At 41.6% G+C, this 15,608-nt stretch overlaps 1 protein-coding gene and 1 pseudogene across 2 annotated transcripts; one reads left to right on the plus strand and one right to left on the minus strand.

Moving 5' to 3' along the window:
* The first annotated feature begins 1,268 nt into the window (after positions 1-1,268).
* Positions 1,269-2,133, plus strand: LOC124109302 (trimeric intracellular cation channel type B-like; annotated as a pseudogene).
* A 12,692-nt stretch (positions 2,134-14,825) lies between these two features.
* On the minus strand, positions 14,826-15,564 carry LOC124109303 (chromobox protein homolog 3). 2 transcript variants are annotated; one of them, XM_046467809.2, is made up of 2 exons: positions 15,443-15,564; positions 14,826-15,359 (listed from the first exon to the last, which is right to left on the minus strand). In XM_046467809.2, exons 1-2 carry the CDS (start codon positions 15,464-15,466, stop codon positions 14,832-14,834), a joined length of 552 nt encoding a protein of 183 aa, XP_046323765.1. In that variant the 5' UTR covers positions 15,467-15,564; the 3' UTR covers positions 14,826-14,831. The 2 variants fall into 2 exon arrangements, with proteins under 2 accessions (XP_046323765.1, XP_046323766.1); XM_046467810.2 differs by lacking the exon at positions 15,443-15,564 and having other exon boundaries at positions 14,826-15,425.
* Between the last annotated feature and the right edge of the window lie 44 nt (positions 15,565-15,608).

Raw genomic sequence — 15,608 nt, forward strand, 5'->3', positions numbered from 1 at the left:
TATGGAATGTTATAAAGGATGGAGTTTGACTTAGCAATAAGGGAGAATGAAAATTTCCATTTTCATGCAAATGGATGGAACTTGACAACATTATATTAAGTGAAATAAGCCAGAGTCCGAAAGTCAAGGGTCACATGTTTTCTCTCTTTGTGGAAGCTAGAGAGGAAAAAACAAAGAAAGGAGGGGAGGGTCTCATGAAAATCAAAGGAAGATCAGTAGAGTAGAGGAAAGGAACCAGGGGAGGGAGGAGGAGATGGAAAGGGGAAATCCTGGGGAATGACATTAGACAATTACATTGTTATATTGTGTACACATTTGAATACATAACAACAAATTCCACCATTATGTACAACTATCATGCACCAATAAAAAAATATAGAAAATAAAAAATGAACAAGGATCCAGGCCCTATGGTGCAGGCCTGCTACCTGGAGGCTGAGGTAGGAGCATTCCTTTGAGCCAAGACAAGGAAGAATCCTGTTTCAAGCTGGTCTACTGCTATGCTCCACTGCTATGGTTGAGGAATTTTATCCTGTGTACTGCTTGCAGAGCTTCCACTGAGGTTTCTTGCAAACCAGCCAGGAAAACATAGCAGACCCACCTACAAAACAAAAACAAAAGAATGACATTCTGTGGCAAATACAAAGAATACTAGTCAGTTTTAAGAACCACAACAAAAAGGTAATTAGGGCTGAGGATGAAACTCCTCAGGGATAGAGGGATTGCCCAGCAGACACAAGACCCTGAGATCAATCCCTAGTATATTTACATTAAAAACCCCCCATAAAAGAGGAAATTGTGTCATTTGTAACAATATAGATAAACCTAGAGGAGACAATGTTCTCACAAATGATCTCACTTATATGTGGAGATTGAGGCAGGCAGGAGGGGTGCTGGTTAGCACAGGTTGAGAGTAAAGAGAAGAGGGGAGACACTGGTCAAGGGGTACAAAGTTTCAATTAGATAGGAGGAATTAAATCTGTGCCATACTATAACACATCAAGATGACCACAGTGAATAATAATGTAGTGTATGTTGCAAAATATCTTAAAGAGGATTTTAAATGATCCAGTCACAGGAAATGATAAATGTTTGACCTGAGAGATATGCTAATTACTCTGATTTCACCATTATAAAATGTATACTTGTATTAAAACATCACACTGTGTCCTATAAATCTATACAACTATGTGTTAAGGAAAATAAAATAAAACTAGAGGCCAGCTGGCAAGGCCGAGTCTGTTTGGCCTCAGGGGTAAGTTGCAGCCATGGACTCTCCATGGGAGGAGCTGGCACTGGCCTTCTCCTGCACGTCCATGTTCCCCTTTTTTGACATCACCCACTATTTGGTGTCTGTGATGGCACTGAAGCATCAGCTGGTAGGAGTGGAAGGGGCATGGAAGAATCCTGTTTCAAGCTGGTCTACTGCTGTGCTCCCTGATTTGGTGGAGGAATTTTAACATGTGTACTGCTTGAAGAGCCTCTACTGAGGTTTCTTGCAAACCACATTAATATTTTACTGGCATCTTCAATCTGGTATATTACATATATTTTTGCCCATGGGACCTAAATTCCCAGGACTATTCATTCTTATCTGCTCAACTTCTGGCTGTAGGAATAAAGGAGTGATCAGAACTTGGAAAATAGAAGGTGGAGTCACACATGCTAATAGCTATTACCAAAATGGCTGGTCAGTCATGATAGCTATTGGATGGGCCCAAGGTGCAGCTGGTATCACTCTCATGAATTTTGAACAGTTGGTAAAGGAGATTGGAAACCAGAGATGATGAATGGCGAAAGATGTCCTATCCTTCCAAGGTAACCTTGCTGGGGTCCCTTCACATTTCAGCACACCAAGCATCTGACCACATCAAAGCATAATCTTATGTTCCTTTATACCATCTTTCTTGTGGCCAAAAAGATAACCATCATAGTTACACAGTTTTCTTCTATGACTCTTAGTCCTTTTGAATATATATTGAGTTGGCTGCTCTTTGGCAGCAACAGTTTTCATTGTATGAAAAGAAATGTGGAACAAAATCATCTTCTAATGGCACTAGTTCATTGGTCTCAAAAACTATGCCTGATGGTTCAGATAATGTTAAAAGGAAATATACTAAGAACACTGAGTAAATTTACTTGAGCTCTAGAAGGCAAAAAAAAAATTATTTTCTACTTTCAGATTGTGATAAATATTTCTATGCAGATGATGTGAAATTACAATTATATATAAGGAATGGAGATGACAAAAAGAAATAAATTCTATATTAGGGTGACTACCACTTTCTTGATTTTAATTCTTGAATGTCATGAGTATATCATGTGAATCTTTTTTCTGATATAAAGTATCTCTTGTGATTACTTAAATATTTTACATTGATAAAATAAATTATCAATATTTTAAAGATTGGATATTTTCATACATTTAAAAATATGAATCTATTTGAGCTTTAGTTCAGCAGAATTAAACTTTTGTTTTACATTGCCATCATAATTCTTAGGTATGGAAAATTAATTGATTAAAAAATTAAATTGCTGTTTAATTTTGAGCACTGAAGACTGTAAACTTTTCCTAAAATAAAATATAAAATACTTTATATTTTAAGTGAAAATAAATTGCTAGTTTATATTTGCTATGTAAACATTGTAATTTTGCCCACATTAAATGGAAAGTGTTGGTAAACATAGTGCCCCCAGCACTTCTCTTCTGGGAGCTCAGGTCCATGAGGCATTGAATGTTGCACAAACTGTCACCTCCAATCCCTGTGAATGGTGCGAACTTTGAATGGTGCACCTCCAATCCCTGAAGTGGAGCAAACTCTGAGCCCAGAAGAAGTAACAGCTCATTTGCCCTGCTCCTCCTCATCTTGTGTTAAGCCCATAAATATCAACGTCCTGTTCCTGTTCCCTTCTCTTACTCTCTTTCCCCTCCTCTCACCCTCTCTCTCTCCTCTCTTACTCTCCCCCTCCCCCCCTCTCTTACTCCCTCTCCTCCCTCTCCTCTCTCCCCTTTCTCTGCCACCTCTTCTCTCTCCCCCTCCTCTCTCCCACCCTCCTCTCTCTCTCTTCCCCCTCTCCCCTTTCTCTCCCCCCTCTTCTCTCTCCCCCTCCTCTCTCTCCCCCCTCCTCTCTCTCTTCCCCCTCCTCTCTCTCTTCCCCCTCTCCCCTTTCTCTCCCCCCTCTTCTCTCTCCCCCTCCTCTCTCTCCCCCCTCCTCTCTCTCCCCCCTCCTCTCTCTCTTCCCCCTCCTCTCTCTCTTCCCCCTTTCCTCTCTCTCTCCCCCCTTTTCTCTTCTCCTCTCCTCTCCTCTCCTCTCCTCTCCTCTCCTCTCCTCTCCTCTTCTCTTCTCTTCTCTCTCTCTCTCTCTCTCTCTCTCTCTCTCTCTCTCTCTCTCTCTCTCTCCTCCCTTCTCTTCTGAGACTGGTTGTTTTGGCTTGTTAAGTTTACGGAGCTTTTCCATCGTGCTTTACAGAAAATACCTGAAATTTAACTTAATTTTATCTTTAGTAGTATTTTTCAGTAAAAACACAATATTATTAGTATGAGTTTCATTTTGAAGTCTGTTTCATGCCCTTGTTTCAAAAACTGTATTTTTTATTCCCTTCAAAAGAAAATCTGGAGTGTGATTTTTGATAAATTACTAATTCCATGTTCGATACTTTTCAGTGTTCCAAAATTTTAAAAAGTGCTTTTTTGTTGTTGTTGTTGTTCCTCTCTTCCTCTCTCCTTAAAACACATTTATTTCAACTGGAAAGAAATTTTTCATGTTTCACATGTTTTCTCTGACTTTGGTTGTTCTGAATACATTGCTAGCAGTTGTCTTAATGATTAAAAAAATTATTATCTCCATTTAATTTTTTTCTTCCATGTCTCCTTTCTAGTGGCTACTTTCTTAGGTTTTTGTTTGAATATCCCATGTTAGATTACATATGATTATGTTTAGTTTTAATCTACATACATGTATTATTAATTTTAAATAAAACTGATTAGCTTCATGTGAAAATGCTCAGCTCTGATGAGAACTATCTGTGTACAATTGATAGTAATCAGTTAAGAAACAGATCAACAGAAATCTCATTGATTGAAGAATGGTGACATTAAATCTGGTTTCTGACTGGCAAAATAAAAAAACAAACAAGAAAAGGTACTAAATGATGCTAGAGTTTCTTTAACTGATAAAAGTACACTTCCAACATTCAAACTCTGTGACATGACTTCTTATGCCAAGGCTATGAACCTATCTACTCCCTGTATCAGGTAGAAATTTTAGATGGCTTACAAATGCTCAAATCATATTCAAGTTGAAAGTTCTTTGTCTTTACTTTTTAATGACTGTAAATACCAGCAGGTACTATACTTGTTTAGGAGAAGTGATTTTTTTTCTTTTTTGAAGGGGTGGGGGCAGGAGAAGCAATTTGATACTCTTGAAATGCTAAGAAGTTTAACAGCATTAAATTGAGTTCTGTATTATATTTGATATCCTTATAGTCAAAAACTTCAAAATTAGCATGTCATTAATTATTGGTCAGTTCTGAAGTTTAGATTTAACTGTAGTTAAAATGGTAGGAATTTTTCACCCTTGTATTAAAAGATAAATTCATTAAAATAAGTTATTCAACACCAAAGAAAGAGAGAGAGAGAGGAAAAAGAAAACTTGGGGGGAAAATCAAAAAAAAAAATTTAACAGCAAAATTTGGAACAGGGAAGAGCTGGATGGGGTGAGGGGTTTTTTTACAGCAGCATTGGTACAGCTATGGTAAGCAATGACTCACAGGGAAGGAGGAAGGGCCAGCAGTGGGGAGGCAGGGGAGGTGAAACACAGACTCCTTAGAAATAGATCAAAAAACTGCAGACAGGAGGGGAGAGCAGGGAGGGGATGGCAATAGGACAATAGGGTGGGGTGTGTGAGACAGGCAGCTGGGGAGGCACAGAGAGGTGTGGTGAGAACAGTGGAGTTCCTATTAGGGTAAGGCAGGGTGCAAGAGGGGAGCAGATCCCGCCCCACAAGCAGCAGGAGACCAGGGGACCTTGAGGGTGGAGTTGAGAGAAGTCACCGGAAGAATCTCTTGGCCAAAGTCGTCAGATTCTAACCTCCCTCAGTTTGAGTGTTTGGAGCAGCCACAGCGCCCTCGGCAATAGAAAAGCCTGGGACATCCCTACTAGTTCCTGGCAGGAAAAAAGGAAGATCCTACTCCAGGCACTGAGGACTTCAGTGAGAACATGCTGCTGGCACCGGGAAGAGGAAGGGGCTTCTGGGGGCTGGACATTCTCCCTTTCACTGGTGGCAGGTGGTCGCTTGAAAGGCAGACCTCCAAGGGACCTAGAATGTCTCTCAAAGGAGCAAAGCAGGAGGCAGACCCAGGGAGTCCCAAGAACAACAAAAGGAAGAGCAAGGCTCAGAGGGGAGGAGGGAGGGAAGCAAGGTGCAGCACACATCCAGATGTGGAGGTGACACTTGATGATGGAAGAGTGTGCCCTGCATAGCGGAGTTGAGGAGTTGAGGTTTTGTGGCAAACTGGTCGTGTCCAGCCCCGCACCCCTCCAGAGCCCGCCAAACGGGGTATCCGCAGCCCTTGATTCGCCCTGGATTCGTCATGCACTTCCCACTCTGAAGACCCACATTGAGTGCACTCACCAGCGGAGGCACTCAGGGGTGCACAAAAGGTTTAGCCCCAAAGCTCACAAGTCTGCCTGTGAGCTTAATGTCTTAATGATTAAAAAAATTATTATCTCCATTTAATTTTTTTCTTCCATGTCTCCTTTCTAGTGGCTACTTTCTTAGGTTTTTGTTTGAATATCCCATGTTAGATTACATATGATTATGTTTAGTTTTAATCTACATACATGTATTATTAATTTTAAATAAAACTGATTAGCTTCATGTGAAAATGCTCAGCTCTGATGAGAACTATCTGTGTACAATTGATAGTAATCAGTTAAGAAACAGATCAACAGAAATCTGACCCACAGCCCAGAGTTCCCGGGAAGGGAGGTTCAGGTGGAGGTTAGCTGTCTTTGGGTGTTGCTCAATAAGCACTCACTCAGTGGGGACAGACCAAACAGAAGCAGAGAGGGCGGGGCTACGCTTAAAATCGAACTTCCCTACAAGTACAGGGTACATTCCAAAGAAAATGGGAAATATCCACCGGGTCCCATCAGCCTCAAAGTCCAGAAAAGCAACTGTGATTTAGGATGCCCCAGGTAGGTTAGACAAGCAAGTAAGGGCAGCTAGGTGAATACTGTAAGATCAGATTCTGAGCAAGTGCCATGGCCCAACCTTAGAAGCACTTCCACATCTCTGGGAACCTAGTGGAATTCAGCCCACAGAGAAGCAGGGGACTCCCCAACCTCCAGTAGCACATCACCCCATGTGGCCGGCTCTAGGTTGTTCCTTGCATGGCACATTTCTGGAAGAGCCAAGCCTTGTTACTCTCAGCACACTGCCCTCAATCAAGTATAGCCTTGCTGGCAATGTCACCAGTAACCAGATTAGATGAGCTCTTTGTAGATTTCAGCCACCTCTGCTCTCAGATGCACCTTCTGCACTCTCAGGCTCCAAACACCCTTAGACATTTCAGCCATTCTAATCTGCTCCATTTTTTGCCATTGACTCAGAGATCCAGCCAGGTTTCCTTTCTTCTGGCCACATCCTGTAACTGCCCTAGCTCTCCCAGGGCAACTCATGAGCTCCATCAGGCTGCTCTCCATGGGCCAATCCAACACCAACCAGTCTCCTTAGGGTATCTGCATCTCTGGGACCATTTGACCCTCAAATCAGACAGGTCTATAAGTGCACTCTACACCTTTCCAACCACTATAGACCCCCACACACACTTGCCCTACTTCTATTAACTGCATCACCACCCTTGGTCACTTCTCACTGACCCTTTCCCCTGCTCCTCTGGCTTCCCCAGCAGCTTTTTTACAGGTTAACAGTCACTACCTTGGTACCAACTTTCAACTACCTTTATCCTAGAATCCTGCAAAGACTTCTTCCTAAATACTGTGTCTATTTCCTATTGTCACCATAATGCTCCAAGCCAAGCCACAGAAACAGCATCTGTTGATTTTAACATAGGATACCTCTACTCTCCCATCAAAGCCCACAGGTGCCACAACCTGCTGTTTAGCATCACCCTCTCCCCCATTTCTCTGGTCACATCTCTCCTAGGCTGAGCTCAAAGCAGGCTGCCCTGTCTCCTTACCCTGTCTCAACAGGATATTACTGCAAAGCAATCTCCCTGGGGACTGCTCCTGCCTCTGCATTCCAACCATCAGACCTCCTCTCCACATCCTTTAAACAATCCAAAGAAGGTAGTAGTGGTGGTGGCACAACCTCATGATTGTACTAAAACCACAGAATTGCACACTTTCAAAGTCTGACTTCTCATAAATGAATTACATCTCAATAGTAATAGTAATAACCACGCTTACCAGAAAGCTCCTGTGCTGAAGTTTGCCTTGTCATTAAACACCCTTTCCCCCTCCACTCTCCCTTGGGACTCCTGGACTCACAAGAATACCAGGGGCTTTCTCTGAGTTGACCTTTGGTGCCAATGCTGAGTTCCTGAATATAAAGCAAAACCACTGTTCATCCTGGTTTCATCTTTTGGGCGCCCAACTTTACCGAATTGCTGAAGATCACTTCACCCCCACTTGGACCAAAGAAAATCAAAACTGTTGGTTGACATAAAAGCAGAGTGAAGGTGCTTGTGGGCGCCTGGGGGTGGGTGGGCTACATCTGTGTTTCAGTTCTGGGGCTGTTTGGCAGTTAGGGGAGTCTGCGGGCTGCGAGAATCAGACCCCACAGCTGGGGATATCCTCAGTCCTGAGCAGGATGTGGAGTCCCACACACTTCAACTAGCATCCACCTGGATTGTGGTGGGTGGATCTGAAAAGCTGAGGAGCCCTCCCACCCCCTCCCAGGGCCACCTTTGGATTCTAGGATCAGATCACTTCCTAGGGCTCAGTTTCCTGCCAGGAGCAGAATTCCCTCCTCAGGGAGGGACTGATTGAAAACCCCCAGATCCAAAGGAAGACAAAGAAGAACTTCAAGGAAAATCCTCTCAATGTTTGGACCCTTCAGTGAGGATCCTAATCTGGACCCCACAGTGTGATCTCCAGGGAAGACTGAAGTGATTTTCACTGAACCTTCCCAGGAAGAGCAAAGACAGCTCCTCATCATGCACAGCACCCTGGTGAGGAGCCCTGCCTTGTGCCTCTTTTTATTTTGGCCTGTCCCAGGTGGACGCAGTCCCATGTCTTGGCAACCAGCCTTCAAAAAACAAGATGAAAAGGAACGGAGAGAGTGAAGAAAAGAGGGTCCTGGAGAGAAAGGTTGAAATGCTGAAGAAAGGAGAGGAGAGGAAGAAAGGTGGGGGAGGGGAGGAGAATTTAAAACCAAGGACAGCAGGAAGGGGAAAGAGATGCAGAGATGAGGGCTGTCAGGTCCCGCCCTTACCTGCCTTCCCCCAGGATCAAGCCTCTGCTTCCAAATCAACCCCATTAAGATTCCAGAACAGGATGCAGACCCTGAGCCTTAGGGACACCCCACAACCCCCACTGCAGAAAGGGCCACAGCCCTCCTCCATTTATCATATTTAAAATGAAAACCAGCTGGTGGTGATGGCACAAGCCTGTAATCCCAATGATTTGGGAGGTTGAGGCAGGAGGATTGCCAAGTTCAAAGCCAGCCTCAGCAACTCCAGAGGCCTTAAGCAACTTACTGAGACCCTGTCTCAAAATAAAAAACTAAGGGCTGGGGATGTACTCCATGGTAAACTGCCTCTTGGGTTAATCCCCAGTGTGTGTGTGTGTGTGTGTGTGTGTGTGTGTGTATTTATATATGCATCCAAAAAGAAATATAAGGAAGGGTAACAGAGTTCTATTTTCCCATGATTATGTTTCTTTAAAATGTATTTATTTGGTGGTTAAGAACACAGCACAGCCTGAACCAGACCCTGGGTTCAATGCTCAGCTCCTCCCAAAACAAGCAACAACAAAGAAAACCAAACACAAATAAACCCCCCAAGTCCAGAAATTATGTGGAGCTTTCTATCAGTTGACCTTGGGCGCCAATGCTGAGTTCCTGACTACAAACTGAAACCACAGTTAGGCGTGGTTTGAAGTTTTTGGCACCAAACTTTATTGGATTGCTGAAGATCATGCAGACTTCAAGCATGAAGACTTTTCCTACTCAAGTGTAGAGGGCTGGGGATGTAACCCAATGGTAACAGGCTTGCCTAGCATGTATGAAGCCTGGGCTTAATCCTTAGCACTTCAAAAACAAGTGTCTACAAAAGTTCTTCATGTATCAAGCCCTGTTGCTAAGCTACGTCTTTTTAAAAACTGGGTTTAATTCTGATATCAATAATCACAATAAACTTTGAGTTTGGATTTAAGATATGATGCCCTCCAAAAGCAATAAATGAATAAAAACACAATAAATAATTGAAAATTCTAAAATATATTATTTTCTTTCTTGACGCATTAAATAGACAGACCTGGATACAGGTTTAACCAGTACCAAAGAGTATAAAGGATGTGTTGAGCTCCCTGCTACACTGCAATGAGAGATGCAAACATCTGTGAATTTAGTGGTCAAAGTAGGAGGTAAGGCTCCTACTACCTTGGTATTGTGTTCATAATGGCAGAATGTGCTAATTCTCAGATAGAAAGAAAACATGTATTTATTATTTCTAGCTTTTAGTTTTACCCTTAATCCAGGGTCATCTGTTGTGAACACTTTGTCACAGCTTTTCTCATCTCCCACCCCCATATAAACATGGCTGTAATGAGATTGCTGCACCTTTGGACAATAAGTTACAAACACCATAATTCTTTTTTTTAAAAACTTGGGATTGAACCCAGGGCATTTAACAACTGAGCCACATCACCAAGCCCTTTTTAATATTTTTTTTATTTAGAAACACGGTCTCAGTAAATTGCTTAGGGCCTCTCTAAGTTGCTCATGCTGGCTTCGAACCTGTGATTCTCCTGCCTCAGCCTTCTGAGCTGCTGGGATTGTTCAGATGTTCACCACCAGGCCCAGCCCACCATAACTCTTTACCTCTAGATTTGTCTGGGTCTATCTCTTAAGAACAAGGGTTTGTTTTATTTTCTTTATACAGAACCAAAATACAAATTTCAAGGGGGTGCCAACCTTCTTAAATCAACTTCAATAATCTATAGTGTACATACAATAAAATGCATGCATTTGAAATGTACAGCTCCTTGAGTTTGGGTACTCATGCATTCTTGTGTTACCACCAGGGAATGAAGATGAAGAACATTTCCATCATCCCCCAAAGAAAATCTATGCAATAAAATTCTAGGTAGCCATTAAAATGAGAAAATATATTTTAATGTGTTGCTACTAAAAGTGGTGCCCACTGGGTTGTGGCTCAGCAGTAATGTGCTTGCCTAGCATGTGTGAGGCCCTGGGTTCAATTCTCAACACCACATAAAAATAAATAAATAAAATAAAGGTATTGTGTCCAACTGCAATTAAAAAGTAAATATTAAAAAGAAGAGGTGCCCAACATATTTTAGGCTCCTTAAAAGGTTTCCTTAAAAGGAAAATACTGGATTATAATGCTACCATGTACATAGTGTGTATTTTTTAAGAGGGAAAACCTGGATGATTTTCCCCTGATGGTTTGACAGAGGCATCTCTAGGGACTGGGAAAACTTGGTGCCTTTTGCCTTCTCTGAAATGCTGGAATTGTATCTTCTAGTATAAAATGGGATTTGGAAGAGGTGCCAGGCAGAGAATGTTATCTGTTTAAGTTATGAGAAACTAAGCCCCAAACTCAAGAAAATACTGATTCTAAAGGACAAAATATTAATTGTAACCCAACACCAGAAGCTCTGTTTTAGGATTAGACTTCATGTTTTCATAGCATGGACAGTCCCTCAATTGCTTTTGAGAATGATACTTTTTTTTTTTAATTTATTTCTGCGGTACTGGGGATGAAACCCTGTGCCTCATGCTGCCAGGCAAATGCTCTACTTCTGAGCTACATCCCAGCCCTGAATGGGATACTTTTTTGTAGACAGACATGTAACAAATATGGCCCAAAATACAAAATAGAGTGCAAAGGAGGCTGCATATGGTCTGCCTCCTGCCAATAGCAGGTGGGGGGAAGAAAAACCCAGTGGAGGTGCAAGGGACCCTGTCACATTTTCCTCAAAACACGTTTGAGACTTGTATTGCCATACTGTCCACATGTCATGGACAAAGTCCCAGCATATCTCCTTCTTTGGGCCATAATTTTCCCTTACAAACTGTTAAATGAGCAAATGTAAAGAATGAGACTGAATCTGTCATATAAGTAGTTTCAAGAACATTTGGGCAATGGGAATCCAGCTGGACTATGCTCTCAGGATCCACAAGTGGCAGTCATCTGGAAGGACAGCAGTCTCAGAATTGCTTCCCAAGTCTGAGGAGGAAAGAGAATTCCAGCCCTAGGGCCTCCTGAGCTGAGCTCTAGGGGGATTGTGGTTGCAGAGGAGAGAAGGAAGCCCTGGCAATAGCAGAGGAAGGATGAGGGGAGAGAGAGCTAAAGTCTGCGGACCCCTCCTTCTTTTACCAATGGTTGACTTTGGAGGGGACCAATAGGTCCTGGGAGGGGTGGTGGTTGCAGATAGATGTTTTCTCAAGATGCCTCTTGGTGTCCCCCACCATACCTTGCTCTCTTTTCCTAGGGATTACTGATTAGTTCACATTGGGAGCAGACTGTAAAAGATGTCATTTGAAAAAAATGACACTTGAAATGTAGGCTCCTTAACTTCTACTCTGGTGCATTTATAAAAACCAAAATTAAAAAGCCAAATGCCACTCCTTTATGTTTCTAGCAGGTAGAAGGGCCAGCGGCCCTCTTTCTCCCTCAGGTGACAGGTACCAAGACTCCAGCCTTGAGGCTCTGGGCTCCAGCCCTGCAGCCAGCAGGCCCCTCCTGCCTGGGCTCCCCAAGCCTTGGACCAGCTCCACTCCCCTGTCTCTTCTGCATCCTCCTTTTCCCTCTGCACACCCAGCTCCTGAGGTTCTCTCCACTTCTTCAAAGGCTTTCTCTTACTGGGGCACAAAGACCTACAAAGTTCAGGGCAAAGAGAAAAAAAGACCCTTAAGAGAAGCCCTGAAGGACACCTGAGTTTCCCACCCTTGAGGACAGCCCCCTCTCCATCCCTTCCGCTGTGTGTGTTTGTAAGAGGAGGGTCATAGTCCTTCACTTGGCCACTAGGAAACCTACCACCTTGGCTCTGCTGCAGGAGTTGATGTTGCACGTGTGTCTTTCTCTGTGGAGTAGGACAAGAATATTCATCATATTAGCAGAGTTAAAAAGATCCCCTTAAAGAAACATTAAGGTTCCCTCCTCACACCACCCAGGGCTGCTATGTGCACAGATACCAAGTTCTCAGATATGGTTTCTAATTCCAACTCATCTGAAATAGGGTCCCTGGCATTATTGCCACTGGCAGTCTTGTGGACCAGGCACATATTTCTCAATAATAATTATCACTTTGTGGAATAATTTTTATTTTATTGATTGTCAGTCTGTATTTCTGAAGCATGTGTTCCTTAGGGAGCTAGTCTAGTTGTCACCACCTGTATCCTCAGCATCTGGAATAATCCTAGTATAGAATAGGGACTCAATGAATCTGGACTGAATGGATATCTAGATAGATGGTTGGATGAACGTGTGTTGGTGTGTAACTGTGAGAGACGATTTGATCCCATGTCTCCTCAAGAAATCTATGATTTCTAAAACAAAAGGCAAAATATGGAGGGATCTTTAGATATAAGATTATTAATCAGACTTTATTTACAATGAAAGAATATGATACAAAAGGGAGCTGGGATGTAACTCAGTGGTAGAGCCTGAACTAGCTCGTACCAGGCCCTGGGTTCAATCCCAGCAGGAAAAAGACAGAGATACCAACAGGAGTGGTTATGTATTTTTTTCTTGTACTACATATTTGGTAGACAAAAATCAGCGTTTAAATGAGTGTGAAATATCATATAAAGTTGCTTTATCATAATAAAGTTTTTAAATGTAAGATTCAAAATATTTCATCTTGTTTGAGTGCAGCTATGTAGTCCTGCATACAAACACAGAAAACATCACTTTGTGACAACACACATCGAGTATCTCCATGAAGAATCTCCCTGAGTAGTGTCTGGAGATCATCATGGAGCCTTGTGGTGACTGCTCATGTGGCTGGTGGTCAGCCTGGAGGTGGAGCAGATACTGGTGGCCCCAAAACTCTCATTATAAAGGTATTACTATCTGGTGGCCACGGACTCCAGGTAAACAGAGATGCTCTTCCCAGGTAGGACATTGCAGGGGCCTAGGGGTCACCTCCCAGAAACTGAGAGAAGAAGCAGACCTCTATCTGGTTAAGGCATATTTTCTGCTGTGTACCTGTGGCAACTTCCCATTTGGCTTTACACATTTACATCCACTGGGGTTGTTTTGTGTGTACGCTATGAAGTATCTTTAATCTTAGTTTTCTTTTTTCTTTCAGTTTTCTTTTAAAAAGAATGTACAGTTTCCACAGCACTCCTTATTTACAAAAGTCCTTTCTGCATTGTTTTATGATGCCCCTTTATTTGTAAATCAGATGTTTCTATTTGTGGGGCCTGTTTCATTGGCCCATTTGTTTTTGTTTTTTGTTTTTTGTTTTGAATATAAAACTATTTATTGACCATTGTTCACCAGTATTTACAATAAAGTAAACAATATACAGTTGGGTAACATTCTGATTACTACAAAGTTATTTTCCTGGCTTGTGTTGAACCAGTAATCCAAATACTGAAAAGACTGAGCCTACATGTTAAGGATGAACTGGGGTGAAGAAAACACATGCAGGTCAATAGTTTAGACTGTAAAAATTCCCTCACCAATTTATGTGAGCAAGCTATAAATTGCCAACATCTTTAGCCATCTGATCAGGTTTCTATGAGCCAAATATTAAAGACATTCCATGAATTATGACCTTTTAGTATGCAGATTTCAACTTTTAAAAAAGGAATGGCTAACTAGAAGAACTCTTAACATGCCCACTTCTTTCTTCAATAATTTTAAGACAAACTAGGATTTGTCTAGTTTACTTGCCTGGGTGCAGAAGTGGCATAGTGATAGTATTTTTCCTTTCAGGAATTTTGCAAATAAAACTGTTGCATTTATGTGACGACAGATGTAAATTTAATGTGCTTTTAATCATCTAATTTAAAGTGTCTAATTAACTACAGAATCACTTATTTAATCTGAAAGGTTAAGTTTAGGGAAAATTTCAATTTAACTTGAAGTGACATTTCTTAGGTTGCAGAGGATGATGGCATCTCAGGAACTTGGGTTTACTACCCATTGTTTTTGTGTTGGTGAATGTTTAAAAAACCAAAACCATTATGTAAGTATTTTATGTACACATGCACACACACACACACACACAAATAAACAAAACCCCCAGAATGGTCCTTAGGCATATGAGTTAAAAACAAGTTCTGAGTAATGACTACAGAAATTTCCCCAACTTTTAGAAAAGCAGAGGAAATATACCATCATATCAAATGCTCTTTTCTGATAAAGGAAGCAACTACATAAAGCTTTTATTTGTTCAAAGTAACCAGTGCTACTGATGCAAAACAAAAAATAAAACCCAACAACTCCCCAATACTACTTTCAAAACCAACATATCAAACTTGATTTTCATTAGAATGTAGTTATTTTTTCACACTAGTAAATCAGAAACCAAGACCCAGATTTTATATATATATATATATATATATATATATATATATATATATATATATATACACAATGCAAATAGTTATTGAGCTTCATCTTCTGGACAAGAATGCCAAGTTAGTCTCTCTTCATAAAAAGCAATTACAATTTGAGGACACTTCATATTTGCTTCTTTTGCCAGCACCAAGTCTGCCTCATCTGAATCTTTCCATTTCATAAGAAACATCAATTCTCCACTGCTGTCTGTGGCACCAATTATTCGTTCAGGATCAAGACCTCTGGCAAAGCCTCTTGGTTTGTCAGCAGCATCTCTTTTCTTCTTTGACTTGCTATCATCAGATTCGCTGTCAGATAAAGATTTTCTTTTGGTACCATCTTTTTCTTTACCAGCTTTTTGAGAATTAAGAAATGCTTCAATTAGCTCTGGACAATCTAAATTTTCTTCAGGTTCCCAAGTATTGTCAGCATCTGTAAATCCTTTCCACTTCAGAAAGTATTCCACCTTTCCATTTACTACACGTCGGTCTAGGACTTTTTCTACCACAAATTCTTCAGGCTCTGCCTCTTCAACTTTTTTACTCTTTCCATTCTGTTTCTTTCCCATTTTTTGCTTTGTACGCTTATGATTATTATTAATGCAATGTGTTATAATTAACACATCTAAATAGACATGTTCTTACACTTTTGCACAGCCAATGTAGTCTTATTGGAGGCCATTTTTTTAAATTGCAGACTTGAAGAGCTACAATCACCACCTCCGATGCTCCAGGTCGCGGATCTGCAGCCTCTCCAGCCCTGCGCGCCTCAAGCTCGAGTCACATCCGGCCCATTTGTTTTTACACCAATACAGACCGGTCTT

This window comes from Marmota monax, unplaced genomic scaffold (genome assembly GCF_021218885.2).
Source record: "Marmota monax isolate L192 unplaced genomic scaffold, Marmota_monax_Labrador192_F-V1.1 WCK01_AAM20220418_F8-fsc01900, whole genome shotgun sequence".
In the NCBI taxonomy this organism is placed as follows: domain Eukaryota; kingdom Metazoa; phylum Chordata; class Mammalia; order Rodentia; family Sciuridae; genus Marmota; species Marmota monax.

Excerpts from the sequence above, each read along its gene's own strand:
- LOC124109303 (XM_046467809.2), bottom strand. The coding sequence starts at position 15,466 with ATGGCCTCCAATAAGACTACATTG. Across the intron at positions 15,360-15,442 it reads CCTCCAATAAGACTACATTG|CAAAAAATGGGAAAGAAACA; the intron begins GCTGTGCAAAAG and ends AAGCGTACAAAG.